Source organism: Epargyreus clarus, unplaced genomic scaffold, assembly GCF_041222505.1.
Source record: "Epargyreus clarus isolate Ecla_fem2 unplaced genomic scaffold, WU_Ecla_fem_2.2 ptg000004l, whole genome shotgun sequence".
Lineage (NCBI taxonomy): Eukaryota > Metazoa > Arthropoda > Insecta > Lepidoptera > Hesperiidae > Epargyreus > Epargyreus clarus.
This window is the reverse complement of record NW_027332212.1, coordinates 10,391,379-10,411,324: the sequence shown is the minus strand read 5'-3', so window position 1 is coordinate 10,411,324 and position 19,946 is coordinate 10,391,379. Positions and strand designations below refer to the sequence as shown.

The window sequence follows — 19,946 nt, the reverse complement described above, 5'->3', positions numbered from 1 at the left end:
AATGTTTGAGCTCATATTTGTGGTTACATATGTGTTCTAAACCAATTACCTATATGAAATGTTTTTCTTCTGCCGCCGCTCCATGATTTGTCATTCAAAATACCATCCTGAAGCCTGAAATTGTAAGAGTGATTACACACTGCGCCACGGTGGTGGCGTTTCTTGCCACCGAAGCACACCACAGTCTCGACCTAGCGAGCGCCGCTGCGCGCGTGAGAATTTTACCGGTGCAGTATCAAATTGAAATGTGTAGATAGAACGTTTGACTTGGTTCGCGTAGGTTTGCAAGCGCAGCAAAGCTGTTGATGGAGCTTGTGGTAACGCCAAGTGTAAACAATTTAAGTCGTACATAATATTCAACAAGTGTAAAAAACAATCTAATTGTTTTTATTTAAATTATTAATTTTAGTTTTTATTTTTAATTGTTGAAATATTTAAGCATCTACGTCTTTTATATAGTCTGTATTATTCCTTTTCTATCAATATCAATGGTGGACCGGCTGTCAAGGAAAGACAGCTGCCATTTGCCATTCAATTCAATATTTCATTCATTTCATTCTGCAGTTGCTGTGTTTGCTGTTCCATTTTTGTGATTGAGCCATTTGTAAATGCTGCGCCTCTAATGTTGTAATTTCCTGCACTAATTTAGTATTTGTAATTTTAAAAAGTAGTTTGTAATAAGTGTTAAAATGGACATCGAGGAGTGTCAAAAGGAATGGGAAGATTTGTTGGTGGATTACAAAAAACTGGAGGTGGGTTCATTTTCAATACCGACTCATGCTTGCTTATTAAATAGACGAATTGATTTATAAATATGCGATAATTAGTCGATCTTCATCCACCAGTGTTTATATTCAAGTTATGTCGTAGTTATTTTATGCGAACACTATGGGTGTAACATATTACACTTGAAATTAAGAATATAAAACAGCTGTTTTTCATTCCGTGCAATATGAATTATAATCATTTCGTGTTTTTTTACTCAGCGTAATAATCATATATTCCTAGTACTTTATCTTAGTGTTTTGGGCATTTGCATTTGTTTAACTTGTTGAATATATATAAATTAAAATATTATTCTTTAAATTCCTTCTATCATCATCATTATTCTTTTATCATTGTTATATGCAGCACATCAAAATCAGGCCATAATTAAAATCACTTTGTGTACAATTTATAGTCTATTTAATTCATATAATCCTTGATTTATTAGAAATCCAAAGTAAATTAATATAAAAAGTTTTTTACAAGTGTTAATTAAGGTTTCCTGTTCTTATGTGAATAAATTAATATGTAGTGATCATTTAAAATAAATAAATGAATAAATGCATGAAAAAATATCCTAAGTATTACTTCCTTTTTGTTATAAAATTAATTACTATAGATTTTAATTGTGCCAAAACAATTGCATCTATCTACCTATTATTACCTCTATTTGCAATGAATATCCCATTGTTCTTTTGAATTATATTATCGAAGGAAAAAATATTTTTTTTATTGCCACTCAAGTGTTGTTTTATTTTTTAAAATAATTGTTATATAATCTTAACATTCAAGCTAAAGCTCTATTTTACATCAAAGAAAATAATCTAGGAACCTGTTCAAGAAATAAGAAGTCAAACATTGAATATTGTGAAAGAAATATGGTGAAATAAGTTTGGTTTGATTCTACTATTTTTTACAAATGAGTAGTTTGGTGGTTGCCAAAACCATGTTTTTTTATTTTTCTGTTATAATATAGTGGTAAGTGGCTATTGCAGCCGATGGACATTTGTAATCAATCCCTGATAAGATGAAATTATTACCTGAGGCTGGCCATAAATGCACCGCCTGAGGTCTAATCTGGAAAGTAAAGAAAAGTATCTCCCCTAAACCACACCGTTCAAATCAGAACACAGCAGTGCTTAAAGATTGCTGATTTTGGATAGATTGGTGGTGCTGTTAGACAGGAAGCACAGTGAGTTCTACCACCATTTAATTATAATTGTTCAAGTTTTAATGCTATATGGAGAAACTTTGAGGCAATTCCTGCTTGTAATTGTGATAAAACACATTACTTTTATTTAAATGTGGTGTAATTAAAAACATACAGTGAAATTGTTATGCAATATTTTTGTAATTATATATTTCAATTTGAGATATTGCTGAAGATATTTTTAATAGGTTGGTGTTAAAGGTTTTCAAATATTTATTATATGCTGCTAATTTAAATCAATATTAGTTAAACAATAGGTAAGTTGATATGGGGTGGGTATGCGGGTGGCAAGAGTAGAAGCTCGAACCGGCGGTTGCATACCGTCATATATACCAGATGGTGTGGTCAGTCAATCTTACCTGGGCAAAGTCCAATGGGTCAGTATGCTGACAGGACTCTGGTTGCGTTCCTTTGAAGATCCCGGAGTCCTCTATATAGCACCGAGGACATTTTTTGCAGTAAAAATCCCACATAACCCCCATGTCGTAGGAGCGACTTACCTTTTGAAGATTTCTTGAGAAAAAACAAATCAAGATTTGTATGGGGGCAACTACAGTACTTTACTTAATGGATAAGCTGAAATGTTTAGCTGTCAATGTATTTGTTTAATATGCCTCATATTAGACAGATATCAGAATGAAGAATTGATTCAGTTTTTGTTATTTTCAGACACTCAACAGGGAGTATGTAGCGAAACTAGACGAAGTGGGTGAACTCCAGGCGTCATGCTTGAAAGAGTTGAACCATCAGCGCTATCGCCTGTCCATTATCACATCTGCACTCAAAAGGTCAGATATCATTCATATTATTATACTGCATAATTATCTTTAACCATATAATGTATAAGTAAAACATTGCAATATATATTATTTTATTTACATATTAATTACATTGATATTAAATGTACAAGCTATATTTATATGCTGAATGAACAAGTTAGAAAAAAGGGGAATTAAAGTAGTAGGTATGTTGTATTTGCTTTTCTCTGATTATAATTTTGTAATTATTTTAAAATTCTATATACATAACTTAAGTGTGGATGATGTTAATTTGTTGCCTTTGCCATCTATTAGACACCATATTCTATTATGACGTCTACCTGAAGATGACAGAGATGTGTTATCACTCCTGAAGACTAAGATATGTGCAAGTCATATACGCCTTATATGCGAGTTAGCTGGCATACACACCCTTACACACCGAAAAACACGAACTGTTTTACGCTAGAAATCGATCTGGCTAAAGTACCTCTTTGGGCGGATTGTACTAGTTCTACTATTTCTGAAAAATACTTAAAATAAAAACCAAATCTTTGTAAAGTCACTAATTGCACATACAGTTAATGTGGGTCAATGTTTACTGAATAATGTTCATGATAATTATAATATATGTGTTATATACTATTGAGATAGGAGACGCTGGCATAATTGATATTGTCATCGTTCTAAATTTCAATTTTTATCAACACTAAAGGTAAAAGTCCAAAATGTGTATTAAGTCTAATGTAATGTATGAGTGGAGGAGTTATTTTTATTGATTTGTTCGTTATCACATTTAGATAAAGATTAACAAAGAAATATACTTTTTATTTATGTCCATAATTTGAAGATTAGACAAGTGTTTTTCGGATTATACAACCGGCTAAGTGCGAATGGTGTTTGCGTAACTCATGTTCAGTAAATATTTAATAAGTTATGTAATAATGTACATAACATAATACGAGGAGCTCAATGTCCATAAATGACAGTTTAATATTAATTGTTTTTTTATCAACATCACAGGTAAATCATAATCATACCTAAACCTATTTTTAGATACTTTTTCTAGACACTTGTTAAAAATAATTTCTATAAGTAAAAGACAAAAACTAAACTTACGTAGTGCTTACATTCACTTGATTTGATTAGCTTATATTTATATGTTTATTATAATAGAGTTGTTTAGTTGTAAGTTGTGTACAAATAGGATTAGAATGAGATTTTATAGGATTATCGGCTTCTCAATTCTGATACGGGTCGCTAATATGTGTTGTTAGGGCAATTACGTATGATAATAAATATAGGCACAGTAGTAACCTTAAGATAAGCAATTTTTGAATGTGATACACTTTATATGTGTGCGTATTAATGCTATATACTCAATTACATAATATTTACAATGCATACTTTATCGTTTCGAAATTACAAGTCTAACATGAAATATGCTATGTCGTACCTTGCTCTCTAGAATCACTCTAGATCAGGGGTTCCCAACCTTTTCTTGCTCGTGGAACATTTTTATGCCATTCTTGGTAACAAGGGCCAGTAATCAGTATGTAGGTATCATAAAATGAACTAATAATCAAACTGAAAATAACTAAAACGTCATAAAATAATAAATAGTCATAAAATAATAAATAAATAATGATATTATAGGACAAACTTTTGTAATTTCATGTTTATGTGATTATTTAGCCTGCATCTTCTTCACCAGTTCGGCTATCCTAGGTTTTAGTTTAGGTTTACGTTTAGCTTTGAGTAACAATAGTTACTCAAAGCTAAACGTAAATCATCACTTACTTTTAAACGGCTCACCGCCCTCTAAATTTAAAATCGTTCGCGGACCACATTCTTGGCTTCTGCGGATCACTGGTTGGGAACTCCTGCTTTAGATTGTAGGAAACGCGCCAGCAATCCATCCGATATTAAGTGGTCACTACCGCCCAGGGACGTAACCAACTTCACATAGATGTCATCTGTATTGTATTAGCGTGATTAAATTGAAACGTCTCCTAAAAACCTGTATGTAGTACCTTTAACTTCTGTACCTTTGTTTGGTACTTTGTACCTGTACCTTTGTTAGGGTACATGGTTGTTAACGGTGATGTAGATGTATGATTGTCTAGCGGCCATGGTCATACCATTTTTATACTTAAATTATGTATAAGCAGTACAAGTGGTTTGAAACTTGGCCTTTCAATCGGGGGTCCAAGGGTCACTTTACTTAACGGTAATAGAAAACATCGTGAGGAAACTTACAGGTGTGATAGTTCTTAAAATAATACGATAATGGATTCATGACGAAGCACTATTTCTAATGTCATAGATCACTTTTCAAATTGCGTTCATAAATCATATTATTACATTCATTTATACACTAGCAATCTCAGATACTTTACCAGGCTCAGGCATTCCATGACTATAAAAGAAAGAAAGAACATATCTCCCATTTATGATGCTACGCCTATTAGCAATTTCATCGCAATTTCAATATAATCTTAATTGTAATGTTTGCACTTTCTCTCACTGATATTAATTATAAAGGTGTTTTAATAGGTTACATCAAAAGAAGAACGAAAATGTGAGTTCCCTCGAGAAGGAAATTATGAAGAGGAAAGCGATGCTCCACGAAATTGAGGCTACTCTACCAAAACAGAACAGCTTGTACTTAAAAATCATACTGGGCAATGTCAACGTTTCGATTCTGAATAAAAATGACAAGTAAGTTTTAAATACTCATATACATAATTCCTTGATACTTCTATCGCTTGAGCGATTGGTAGATTTACACCTGATAATAAGCAGATCTCAGATCAGATAATAATCAGTCTATTTAATGTTTTGTCTACCAAATATAGATTGTTGATAATTTCTGCCTGCGACAAATGGTCAAATTTCGATCTCTGGTTGGCAAAAATTTAATAGATTGATTATTATTTATTAATTACGGATGTTAAAGATTAAGAAGTGGTTGAAGCGTCTAAGGTAACGTCTCGAAGGTTGATGACGAATACTTAAGACTGGATGTATATCACAGGCCCCTTTGATGTTAGACTTAGTTTTAGCCTTTCCAGTGACAATATGTACAAACGATATTTATATTAATATCTTTAACTATACTTATCGCTAAAATAGAAAGGTAGGAAGCGGTTTAAGCTGCTCCGCTTAAGTGACGAGAATTTAAATATGGTAGCCTGCACAATGACCACTCACATGATAGTAGCCAATTCAACAGCGAAATTAAAAAAAAACATATTGTCCATGGATCGTAAAGTAAACATTTCTACAATAAAGGTAGGCTGAAAGGCAAAAAGCGAAAGCCGTAAAACACCTTTAAAAAAATAAAGTAAACATTTCTACTGTAGTCATTTGATGTTTCAACAATTAGCGCGAAATTTGATATGCATGACATATTTGAATCGCATAGAAACCGGGAAAGATGCGCCGTGGTAATGGGCAATACTAAGCACTGATTGGCTAGACTTGTTTGCTAGATGACATAAAGTTATTTATGAATTCGCTGAAAACTTTTGAGTAACGACGCTCTAAATAAAATTATGGTACGATTTTATGACGGTTTTCTATAGTTACGTTTGTGTAATTATTGCTCATGTATAATTAATCATCTTTTGATGAACCACCCATGTAGTATGCCTGCAAACCACAGGAAAATACTTAATAATATTATATGAATAAAAATATATAATTAGTGTATTACGTTTTAATAATATATGAATTGTCTAAATTAAGAATACCGAATTAATTAATTCTTTGTTTAAACAGTACATAACATGGTTAGTTATGGTAATATCAAGCGTAAAATCGTACAACTAAAATTGTATTCTCAACTGTCCATATTTTTAAAAACATTGCTGACGTCATGACACTATGCCACGACGGCGACGTATGTGCGTGATGTTGCATATTTTGGAAAAAGAATATGTTCTAATTAGTCTACAATTTCAATCGTACTGTTTTGCCATAGCTCTGCTTTCACCAAAATTAATGTTAATTGATGTAGATTTCACATAACACTTTTTGATGTTAAATATATAACACATTTTAAAATATTCCATCAATGACGTACTCAATACACATGCGTAGATTGGAATGTCCCTAAGACACGGTCAGTAATTGATTTCACGTGGGGTTCGGATGATAAAATTATTCAATCAAGAGTAGTTATAGAAAAAAAAAACAAAATAATACATTTCTTGAGGTATTTTTTTATTCATTTAAGTATATAACTGTTTATAATGTTCTTTAGATGCATAATAATAAATCAAATTTAGCTTCTTTTATTTGTGTTATCTGCGGACTGCACACCTTTACCGAATCTTTTGATGGTTTTTATAGTTTCACTTTATTAAAATAAGCAATATATGAGTAGCTACTTCGTACTTATAAATTTAATTAAAACGTGTTTTATATACATTGTAATGTGTAAATAAGTTGTTATGTAAATCAATAAAATAACATACGAAATAGATTAAATTGACAGAAACGTAAAGGGTTTTAATATTTCCTTACTCTAGGTTCTCTATATTGAAACAATTGACGCAAATGTATATTATTTGGAAATGATTTCAGGTTCAAATACAAGGACGAATATGAGAAATTCAAATTGATCCTCAGTGCAATAGCGTTCGTTCTGGCTGTCGCAAATCTTTACATAGATTTCAGGTAATTGATTATTATTTCTTTAGAAATATGCTAATTTATTTTTCAATCTGGAAAATACATTGCGATTGAATTAGTTTTACAACTGTTTGTAAGACGTCAACAGGTGGACTGCGAGAATGCAGTCTACGTGGTGATAAGTGGCTACTGTCATCCATGGTTATCTGTAATCAAACCCAGATAGGATTAGATATTCCTGCCTGAGGTCGGCCACAGATGCGCCGGTATCCCTGAGGATTAAGCTGGAACGCCTCGGAAAAGTATGTCTCCCTTACCACACCTTTACCATACTTATCATGGGATAAAATGCCCTTTCGCTAAAGGTATCCATTATGTAAAACATACCTCATACCAAATCGCATACCCTTAAGTACTAATGTATGCCTTGTGGAAGGATAACTGAGTTATGGCAGGGGAATAAACAGGCTGAAACGTTTCGTGTAGCATACACATGGGCTAGTGCGTGCGGTTGAATCAGCTGTAATTTGTCCAAAGCACTGCCGTGCGTGTAGATACTGTGCTGAGCAATGTTTAATAACATAATGATATGAATCTTCCCCGTTAGGGAAGTTGATTATTTAGCTATTACGTTTTTGTATCATTATTATAATTTCGTATGATAATCAAAACTTTAACGTGAGCTCAGGCATTTCAAGTTTGTAGATTGGTTTTTGTTATAACATGGAATGAGCATATGAAACTACAGTCCACCTGTTATATGGTCACTGCAGTCCATCTGTAATTGATCTGTAACCAACTTTTCCAAATTTACAACCATTTCGTTAAAAGTCGTATTTTATAAAGGTGTGTAAATAATATGTAGAGGAACGTCGCTTATCTAAAGCAGAATTGTGATTTTACGTGACTTCGTTTTAAAAGTAAATGATTATTGTTTTCCTTAATGCTACAGAAATATGTTGGTAATTATCTGCTGTTTATTCTCAAAACTGCATTAAAAATACGTAAATTTTACGCATAACTTATATAATAACGTGGAAATAATAATCTTGACCCTTGTCAAGCAGAGGACCTGTGCCCTGCTGTATGATAATAATGTTTGCTAATAAATAGGTTGATGACGAAGATAATTGTATAGCGATAAAAAAAATCAATATAAATATTAGCAGAAAAACAGTCATTGCGTAAGTTCCTTAAATTTTCCTCTCTACGTTTTCCCTGACCGTTTAAGTAAGTGATAATAAATTTCTAACACACATGTATAATTGAAAAATTAGAGTTGCGTACCAGATTTGAACCTAGGACCTTATTGAGTTTGAGAGATGTTTCTGAAACCACAAGATTATCAACTTTATTGGGGACTCTAATCCCCCTTATTAATATAATAAATAGATTAAATTTCTTGCCTTCATCATCATCAACCTGTCCCACTGCTGGGTACGGGTCTCCTTTCATAATGAGAAGGATAAGGCCGTAGTTCACCGCGCTGGCCATGTGAGTATTGGTAGACTTCACATACCTTTGAGATTTTTTTTTATAAATCTCTCAGGTATGCAGGTTTCCTCACGATGTTTTCCTTCACCGTTTAGCAAGTGATAATAATACGCATATAACTTTGAAAAATCAGAGGTGCGTGCCTGGGATTTGAACCTCGGACCCCTCGACCGAGTGGCCTAGTTTCTTAACCACTAGGCTATCACTGCCTTTAATTTCTTGCCTACCAATAAAAAAAATAGAGAATTTCCAAGTAAATACATATTGTAAATTGACAAACTTCGATCTTTGGGAGGCAAAAAGTGGTAGCAATTATTGTAAGTCGATCAAATAAGTGCAAAGATTATACAATTCGGTGCTATACCGACGCGCACATCTTCCTCGTATGAATCACGTGTGCGCCCACGTGCGTGACCTTTGAAACTATATTATAGAGGTAGGTATTATAAGTAGGAGATAATCTCGAAAACTACTCGTCTTATTGTAATAAACCTGGAATGGTGTTTTTAGGAACACAAGGTCGGTGCTGCATCGAAAACACTTATAATTTGTTCATAATTGTATTATGACCAAGATTATGTTAACAGTAGATTTGAATGGATTCTAACTACTATATGGGCTTGTATTCTTACAATTTCTTGCTGCAATGTGAATATCCTCATTGCGGGGACATCCTAGCAATTACAATTTTGCAAGATATGCTTTAGCCTGCAAGTTCTGCAAGATTTTTTAGCTTATTAAAAAACTATGCAATGACTTTAAATCTATATTAATCTGGTCTTAAAACTTTAATACCTGTAAGCTCCGTCTCAGCTCTTATAATGAAGGATAGGCACACAAATTATAAATTTAAAGCAGAAGTGTTTCTTATTAATAAAAAAGTTCTATTTCTCAGGCCCTTACAGTTGATCCTGATATTCCTGCTGGTGTGGTACTACTGCACGCTGACGATCCGCGAGAGCATCCTGAAGGTGAACGGCTCCCGCATCAAGGGCTGGTGGCGGCTGCATCACTTCATCTCCACCGTGGTCTCCGGGATCCTGCTCATCTGGCCCCAGAACGAGCCCTGGGACGAGTTCAGGCACACCTTCATGTGGTTTATTGCGTACATCAGTAAGTTAATATTTAAAATGTACTCTTTGAAGACACGCGTGGTGGAGCAGTCATTATACCCGGACTGACGCGCTGGCCTCTGGTTCGATTTCCGGCCAGATAGATATTTAATGCTGAAAGTAAATTTTAGTTTCTGGGCCTGGGTGCTTGTGTATTTAGTAGTGGTGCGCGGATCTGTGTTCAAAGGATGTGTTAGAGCAGACCTAATAATATAAGACTTTATCTTCCGAAGACGCAATGCTTTTTTGTAATACAAAGGAAGCAAACGACCATGCGGTCTGGACATAAAATTAACCCCAGATAAGATTAATGTCCTTCACAAGCATCTGTGAATGTGAATGAATCTGTGATGTTTAGTCAGGTGAGTTGCTACACCTAAGGACTAAGTTGAACGCCTCATATAAGTATCTTTCCTGTACAACACTTCGAAATCGGAATATTGTAGTGCTCATCAGTGTTATGCTTCTAGAGTTGAACTACGAAGGGTTCCACCTTCGCAGCTCGACTAATGCGTCAATCTTCGACTAATTGAGTAGGACTTCAAATAACCATGGGCTATAACGACCACTTAAAATTATTTGTAATACTTTTCTGCTTCGAAATATGAATGTTTATAGCCCTTTATTGCTGTAAAAAGTATCCCAATTAAAAGTATTTTTTACGAGGCTTGTCGAAAATATCAAGGTTATAAATATAAAATAAATGCTAATTGAGGTGGCACGATTATCATTAAATTCAGGTAATTTATTCATTGCAATAAATATTGTAACCGACAACCGTTTAATTTTTATTTTTCATTAATTATACTGACATGTATTGGTTAAATAATTTAAACATGTATAGTTGGGGAGCCTAAGAGGGAATTTCAGGATTGTCTCGACACGGCAGACGAAGATATGGGAGATATCTTACACCCTGTAGAGTATCCTAACCATAAATGAGCTTTTTATGTCGGGGGGTTTGCACAATCAGAAAAATCGATCCCTGGACATGCTCGAGTGCGGTCAATTTTCTTTTTAATATAAAGGAAATGATGCTAGAAACGGGAAACATCATAATCTTCCGATTGTCACACGTCAAAGTAGTGAAAAAAATAGTCATTTTGAAAAAAAAACACCATCTATTATTATGCTATCTGAGAGTGTCACTTATTAGCATGAATCCCTGGCAAGTAATGATGTAACACAAACTAAAGGAAAAGGCTAATTTTTAGGAAAATACATTATTTTATACATTCTCATACAATTTTTTTTTTCAAAGCGTCAGGATAAGAAAACCCCCCGCTAAATCGAAAACCTTTATATTCATTCTAATGTCTAATCTACACAATCGTATAGGTCCAATTGATGCTTGAGTTTGTAAACATTTAGCATCGTGGGCTCCCCGACTATTAATTTAATGTGAGAATTCGTACCTTTTAGCAATGGTTTCGCAAAAAAAGTTTCTTATGTAATTTAATTGAATGAGAATTTTTTATGTGATAATTATGTGATAAGCGCCTTCAATTGAAATAGGATTTACTTACCAATTATCTGCGATATTCTCATTATTGTTTACAGGGAATGACATTTATAATGAAAAATTACAAAATAGACGTACTTGATAGGATTTTGGACTTCAGGTGTAGGAGGCCAAATTTCATACCATTGGACTATCACTGCTTATTAACTTGAGTCTAAGAGCGCTTTCAAATTAAACGTTTGTGGCACTGTGGTTGGGTTTAAAAACGTGGCACCTTCACACTGCTCGCGATAATATGATAATTATTGTCTAATATGCACTCGTCAACCCATTAACGTCCCACTGCTAACACTGGATTTAGGTAATAATCCACCGCGAAAGCCAAGCAAATGAATTATCGGATGACTACACACACATTGAAAATCGGAAGTACGTCTGTGAGATTCTTTCACCGATATGGGAGTAGCCTAATGTCGACCACAAAAGCGCCGCTACCCCTCAGGACTAAGCTGGAACGCCTCGGAAAAGTATGTCTCCCTTACCACACCCTTCAAATCAGAACACAGCAGTGCTTAACATTGCTGTTATTAGGCAGAAATAGATGTGGCGGTGGTGCCGCCGAAGTCGAACCACCAAACTTTCTACCACCTTCAATACTCAATACTTTATTGCGATCATGGTTAGTTCATCTTCCTTAATGTCTTCCAGGCGTGGTCCAATACATGCAGTTCAGATACCAGAGCGGTGTGTTATACCGGCTGAAGGCGTTAGGAGCGAGGCACAACATGGACATCACGATCGAGGGCTTCCACTCGTGGATGTGGCGCGGCCTGTCCTACCTCCTGCCCTTTCTCTTCGGCGGCTACATGTTCCAGCTGTATATTGCGTACACGCTCTACCATATCAGCTACCACCCCGAGGCCACGTGGCAGGTATGTACTATGTTTTTGTTAGTGGATGTATCGATTGGTAAAGCAATGTTTTGTAAAGGCAATTACAAGTAGTTTAAAATATTTGAACTAAGCAAGCGGTGGTATGGAATTTTGAAAAGGAAGGGCTACAACGAAAAGTACTCTTGTGGAATTTGTTTTAATGTACGAAGCAATGCAAAAATATGTTTTTATTCTGCCCTTTATCTCACTGATTAAATTGTAAGTTAATACTGACATTGATAACAGTTTAGGTAATTAAAATTTTGCCAAAATGGTTCAGCTTGAGGCAAGATGCACAGTATGTTACAGTACTGTAGTAAGTAGGAGTTATTTTTGGTGCTAATGATAAATGTGGTGCTGTTGCTTAGCCTAATTTTATATGGACATACATCTGCCTTGTCATCCCTTCTAAACAAACTAACTTTAAACAAATTTTTGAGGACAACTGAAGATTGTGGTATAAAATCTGTTAAACCAAGATAATTTATCACCTTGATCGCAGCTTGACAAAATTATTAGAACTTTCTAATTATTACCATTTCTACCTTAAATTAATATATAACATTGCTCTACCAATAATTTAAAACTATTTCATACATTGCGAGAAGTAAGTTTCTACACAAATGCAAAAAGTATAGAAAAACCACAAAAGGTCTGTAATAAGAATATTCAAATTAATAAGAATAATAATATATTCTGTCACATAAATTATAATTAATTTTATTTACACGTAATTGGATTTGGGAACAATGCTAATTATGAAATGGTGCTTGATTGAAACATTAATTAATTTATACATTTCTTCAGCGCACTCAGGCGGTTCATGGCCAGATTATAATCGACAGGATTATACATTATACGCCAAATTAAAACTTAATACTATGTTCATTTGGTGTATGGCTATAACCAATGTATTGCTTTAACTAGTAAAAGCTTAAATTGAATGTTAATAATAATATTCATGTTTCAACGATGACCTATAGTCATATATTGCAAGGGGCTTGGTGCATAAACCGCCTTAAACGCCTTAAAATACTTAAATCTGCTCAAGAAATATTTACAGCAATAAAGATGTTAATCTTCTCACTCATAATAAAGTGTAACGGACAGTGCTATTAAAAACAATTCTGTCCAAATTATAAAATGTGTTCGACACTATGGGGAACAGGTGCCAGCACTGAGCATGTCGTTCTTTCTCCTCGGCATCGGGAACACGGTGACCACACTCCTGGTGATACCGCAGAAACTCAACGAGCAGGTACCTTGCGACTGAGGGGCACCGCGTATACGAGTTAACGAATAGATATCGGGACGAGCTAGAACTTATATATCCGTAGCAGTCGTGAATAATTTTATTATGTAACGGGTACTCACGATATGCGTTTTTTATTGCCGATATAGTCTAAAATCGTAGACGTGAATAAGTTAATATTTGGCCAAGTGCGACTCGAACTTGACCATGGAGGGTTCCGTACCACCAAAATGTTCATATATATTTTTTTTTAGTATACATGTTTTGTTATTATAGTACTGAAGTAATTGCAATGTGAAAATTTGAACTTCTGTCTATTAAGGTTCAATAGATGAAGCGAAAAACGCTAAAAATAGCGGTTTTTTGTATGGCGACAACAATTTATTTTGAAAATTTCCTATTTTTAGTATCTGTTGTTATAGCGGCCACCATTATACATATTCTGTGCAAATTTCAAGTGTCTTTTACGGTTCCAGAGATAGGGCCCTGTGACAAACGGACAGACAGCAAAGGCTTAGTAATAGGGTTCAGATTTTACCTTTTAGGTACAGAACCCGAATAATTCGAAAATTCACACTTGTATGTGTATATTTGTATGCGTAGGTCGAGTTATCAACATATTCACGCCTGGTATCCATATAATATGGCTGACTTATATGACACGACCATTTATCTTAAGAGTAGCAATGCATGTTTGATCGGCTTCAGGTAGAATACGTTTTATATGGGGCCGGTTACAGATGTCCGTGAGTACAGTGACCACTTACCATCAGGTGGACTGCATGCTCGTTTGCAACTTCAATGTTATTAAGAAATTTTGCTAGGTAAATTAAAGATTCGTTGATATTATTGATCTGTAAAAAATTCTGAATCTCAGACTTAAATCTCGTACGTATGTGAATTATTTGAAATGTATTATTTAACTTGGTACTAGCTCGTCCCGATCACTTAATATAAGTAGTATTTCCGCTGTAATAAGATATCGAAATAGCATTATAACATTTTTAAAGACTATTAGTAAATAGGTGTCTTGTAGTAAATCTACACGACACTTATTTTCCTGTCACGCAGGCTTACCGCACGTATCCTACTCTACAATTTGTATACAAATGATTTTTTTCCTGTCATGCCTTATGCACGTGAGTGGTGAAGACACTACATCGAGTTAGTTCATGTGTGCGCGCTGGCTTAGACCGCGTGACAGGAAAGCGGTCCTAACAGAATACGCTCAATATTATCTAAGGAAGTAATATCCTACAAATTATTCTCGAAAGTTACATAGCGATGTTATTGAAAAAATCTTATTAAAGTGGAATAGTTGTATGTATTGTAATAAGAAACTGGAATGCATTTAATGCTTTGGAAATTTATATTGTGGACCAACCTTGTTTTATGTAGTCAAAGTTACAGTGAGTATGCGAGTAGAAAATTGTGTATCATCAACTTCGATCACTAAGTTCTTATTAGTGATCGAAGATCAAAATAATTTCTGTATATGCAATCGAAGTTTTATATATGAGTGCTGTCTCTGATTTGACATCAAATATTCTCTATTAAATTCAACTTTATTCATCAAATAGAACATGTAGTTTTTGGGTGTAACGTATATTTTGACCCATGAGAATATTAAAAGTATCTGTTTGTGAAAATATTGAGACTAAATAGACACTATTTTCTCTCCGTATACAAACTGTAAAGTAGTTTATTTATGAATAAAGCTTTGTACAAAACGATTTAAACATTTTATGTCTTTAATATTAAACATATTAGTCTGTTTTGTTTTGCAATTTATATTATATGAGAATATATTGACATTGATTGATATCATAAAATAGCATATCTGCATTTCGCATTGTTTTCGGTATGTATTATTAAACATCTGTCTGCTTTTTGATATAAAATATACGGTTTTAAAGTATACATGGAAACATGGAAAACATTATCATAAGAAATATAATTTTTCACTATAAAATTTATTAATTTCTTACCAAAAATGTGAAGAAGAAAAAGTATTTTATTACACATTAACCAACTAATAAAACCTTTTGTTGAAGGTATACAAATTTAGTACTATATTTTGTATTAATTATACTTTAATAGTACTTATTGGGAGTATTTTAAAAAATTGAACTGAATATCTAAATTACTAATAATATGTTATGAATGTGCAACGGTGTTATTAATAATGTTTTTGGTGGAAGAGTAACATAAAACAAGTAAAAAATTATAACAGTGCTTTTTTTAAGAACTATTCGAAGATTTACCTCACTACTCGACGTTGATAATATTTTTAGTTCGTTTCGAGCCAAATTTATTTTAATTTGTTGAATGAACTTTTGGGACCTTTTCAAACTATTGTATTTCACATTTTCCAACTTGACTTTAATATAATTTGTGCTTTTTATATTATTAACTATTTATTTTGTAATAGAGCGCACAAACTTACTACATTTAAGTTTTAATTTTCGTCACATGAAAAATACATTTTGAATGGATTTTATAAATATCTGTCAGATTCTCTATGTCTCTATGTCCTTCATCACATCATAATTTGCGATTTATGTTTGTAGTTTTGGTACATTAATATATTTAATGTGTTTTGGTAAATTATAAATGTTTTTCCTCTCATTGTAGTTTATTAGTAGGGCATTCTAAAGTGTCGCCACTTTTTTCATATTATACAGGATGAATTTTAAGTGAATGTTGATAGCCAAGTCGTACATATAAGAGCGTATAGGAATAGCTAAAAATTCTCAAAGGAGTTGTGATACCGAATTTGATATCAGCTAAAAAATCACCCTGTATACTTAGGCGACTGCACACTGGGTCAGATCTTAGCATCATTTAGTTCAATTGTAGTATTAGCAGTAGACATTTAGAGATAAGTCGTAGGTTGTAGACACAAACCGTCCGACTGTCATAATTTTAGAGTAGTTCTGTTTCAATCACTAGTCATAATTTAATGGATCATTTGCATTTCTTATTAAGAATCATGCACATGTTTTAGTGGAAGGTTGTATTTGCGTTTAAGTAGACACATTGCTGAAACATTCTTATTTTGCATAATTAAGTTACAATTGTAATATGTGGGTTAAAACATTGTATTTAATAGCTCTACAGGTGTACGAAACGTGTAAATATTTTTTGTACTGTAAATTAAAGTTGTGGGTAATATATTTTACTATTTTTAACCAAATGGTAACCTTTGGGAAATATGTATTGGCCAGTGTTTTAAATAACGAAAATATAGATCTGTATTATCGGATATACATATAAATAAATGTTATTTTCGGTAAATTGATGTGGTACTTAGTCTTACTGCTTTGTATATTCATTTTACTTTTTGTGCAACGCCTTTATAATCTATTGTTATTATTTATTTTATTTGTAACGCTGAATTAATAAATGTTTTTCAGTTACGACTTAATGTTTTTGTTTTTTTTTCTTTTATTTATTTTTTTATTTATTTGCGACTATTGACAGGTGCCTTACCTGGCGGCTTTGTTCCTAACGTTGCACTGCTGCAATATGTACACAATACTGAAAACTATGCGCAAGAAAACGCAAAGCGGCTTGAAACTGCGCTACAAATTGCGTGCTATCGCGTACCGGCTGTCCAATGAATTCGCAGTGTTGGTACGTCACTGAGCATACAATACATACTGTACGTCTCGCTTTGTCTTAACTGTTATACTATGTGATATATATGGGTTATACGTATATATATATAAAAGACGTACGCAAAAAAACGTGTTTCAAGCAAAACTACAATCTTTATGGATCTCCATATCCCTAAATTATTTAAAAAAATAATTTTCAGTGAAGCTTATTGGCACCATTGACAGTCTAACGATATTTAAATAATTAATGGTTTTTCCGAAGTGTGGAAAGAATAAAAAGGTTTTGGTTTTGCAAGCTACTGGAAATGGTATTTCAACTTGAAGGCTTACGCTGATAGTGCAATACTCTATCAAAATGGAGATGGTTATTGGTGGTGGTAAAATGTTACCTGCCAGAATAAAGCTTTTTAGTTATAAGAACAAACCTAGATTTTTACTGTCGCTAGCTTTAAATTATTATGTAACTCAATTTACACTTATTATTTCTTAGCTACACATACCTACGGTATAAAGATTTCAGTCTACGCGTTTATTGCTAGAAAAAATAATTCGTTAGTACTGATCATGGAAATAACAGGTTCAAAACACGATTGGCGCTTAACTACATTTGTTAAATTACTTTAGTAATGTAAAAAATATTTTTTTTTTTTATTTACTTAAATCCCACTTAAATGTTGTCAATAGCTTATTTTATTTCTGATTTAATCAAATATTTTTATCGCTTTAGTGTTTAGAATTTTTACCATAAATTTAATTTTGTTATATAAAACACCATGAATCTTAAATCACGCATCCATAGATCTCCAAAGATACAAGAAAATGAAATGCACTTTTGTTATATATCTACGCATGTTACACGCCGGCATTTAAAAAGAAGGTAAGCTTAATCAACGATTAGGAGATCGCTTCACAAGGTCTATTTATATTAAATACAAGTAATTTCAAGTTGAATAAATTGGAAAATAGTGTTAGTGTGGTAAACATCGGTATTCAGAGATCCATTGTTTTTAGTGTCCGACCGAAGGTTGACTTCTGGTTGAAACCGAAGAATATGAAATTCAGTTCCAGATTACCTAAAGTGAATAAATAATAAAAAATCGATGTAATGTGAAACAATTATTTTATCTGGAATATTAGTTATTTAAACTTCATTAGTTTATCTAGACTAGTACCGTAGCCCAAGCTTAGGTCGGACAGAACTGCTATACATAATCTTACTTCCATTATTTGTGGTTGAACTTGTGAATTGATTCTCGTTTTGTGACGTATATTTGTTGCATGTCTTTTTTAGACGTAGAATTTAGGGGTCGTTCAAGTATTACGTAAGCGCTTTTAGGGTGGCGGGGGGTCTTTGCTTTGCTTATTTTTAATGACATGGGGGGTAGGGGAGTCTAGATGATGATTACGTCATCGGTAGTTTGTTACTTGTTTACACGAATAGCAACCCTCACATTGCCTTTACTTGAAAGCGAAACGCATTTTCGGGCATTCCCGCAAATAATGCATACGTTTAGGCATTTTTAAAATTATAATTATAACATTATTATAATATAAAAAAAAAACAATAAATTAATTGAAAAATGTTTACGTAAGCATGGGGGAGGGGGTAAGAGCTTTTCTTATTTTTGCTGACAAGGGGGATGGGGGGGGGTAAATGTAATAAATCTGCTTACGTAATACTTGAACGGCCCCTTACCTATATTAGATTTCCTTTCTAGAAACATAAGTATCTTAGTAGTTACTCTATTTTTGAAAATACTCTCCTACTTCTAGTTCAATCCTAAATTTTTGGATTAAATTATTACCATTAAAGAACTTACCAATCAAAATTTAGAAGAATGTGAACATTTCATTGTTCTCTCAACTTTTAATAACAAATTTATTGTCTATTTTTTTAGTTTTTTTCAAATAACTTTAATTCAAAACCTTAAAACTAAGGAGTGAAAATTTATAACCATTACATTAAATCATTTAAATCTCATTTCCAATGATTACAGGATCAAAAATGGAGACAAAACAAAGTGGATCTAAATAAAGTGGAGGCGAAGTCTGAATAAGGAAAAGTATGAATGACTAATTGTGATCGAGTAACGAGTGATAGCAAATAAATAAATGTATTATAATATCAATTTATATCAAATCAATAAACGCATATTTTGATATCTTCTGGTCTTTTAAAAATACTATTGTTATTGTGTTATTTTATTACTCTGTAAATAAATACATCTGTCTTAACAAAATATGTTTTTTCTTTATTTTCTGTTACTATATAATGTTATTATAGCGCAGGATTTTATCGCATGAAAAGATAATTAAAACAACAAAGTTATTGTTATACACAATTGTTATTTAATCAAATAAATAACCCAGGAACAAATATTATGCTATTATTATCAAAAAAGTAAGAAAAGGCAAGGATTTTCATAATTAAACTGGTCTTCTCGTTTGATCTGTAACTTAGAGGTCCTTAAAAAAGTAACGAAAATGCTCTTAAACATTTTATTTTGAACATGTTTCAGTCATCGTGTTACGCTAATCATTCATTACCTTGTAACATTTTTTAGGTCAACACAAGGACAAGTATTAATGTATAGTTACCAAATAGTATGTAGTTCGTTTACTAAACATGACTAAACATGATTCAGGCGCGATCGCAGTATAAGTTGGGGGGGGGGGGGGGGTCACAGGGGAAATTTGCTTAAA

General features: G+C 33.1%; 1 protein-coding gene across 3 annotated transcripts; it reads left to right on the top strand.

Annotated features, from left to right (window-relative positions):
* The first annotated feature begins 484 nt into the window (after positions 1–484).
* LOC140757511 (transmembrane protein 120 homolog) lies at positions 485–19,483 on the top strand. 3 transcript variants are annotated; one of them, XM_073093258.1, is made up of 9 exons: positions 485–752; positions 2,645–2,763; positions 5,290–5,454; positions 7,324–7,416; positions 9,761–9,978; positions 12,148–12,371; positions 13,540–13,629; positions 17,107–17,259; positions 19,241–19,483. In XM_073093258.1, the coding sequence occupies exons 1-9, from the start codon at positions 690–692 to the stop codon at positions 19,298–19,300; spliced, it is 1,185 nt and encodes a 394-aa protein (XP_072949359.1). In that variant the 5' UTR covers positions 485–689; the 3' UTR covers positions 19,301–19,483. The 3 variants fall into 3 exon arrangements, with proteins under 3 accessions (XP_072949359.1, XP_072949356.1, XP_072949357.1); XM_073093255.1 differs by lacking the exon at positions 13,540–13,629; XM_073093256.1 differs by lacking the exon at positions 17,107–17,259.
* The last annotated feature ends 463 nt before the right edge of the window (positions 19,484–19,946 follow it).

Bases quoted from the DNA above. Each gene is read 5' to 3' on its own strand.
- LOC140757511 (XM_073093258.1), top strand. From the start codon at position 690: ATGGACATCGAGGAGTGTCAAAAGGAATGGGAAGATTTGTTGGTGGAT. The intron at 9,979-12,147 runs GTAAGTTAATAT...AATGTCTTCCAG, and splicing joins GTGGTTTATTGCGTACATCA to GCGTGGTCCAATACATGCAG. The intron at 12,372-13,539 runs GTATGTACTATG...TATGGGGAACAG, and splicing joins ACCCCGAGGCCACGTGGCAG to GTGCCAGCACTGAGCATGTC.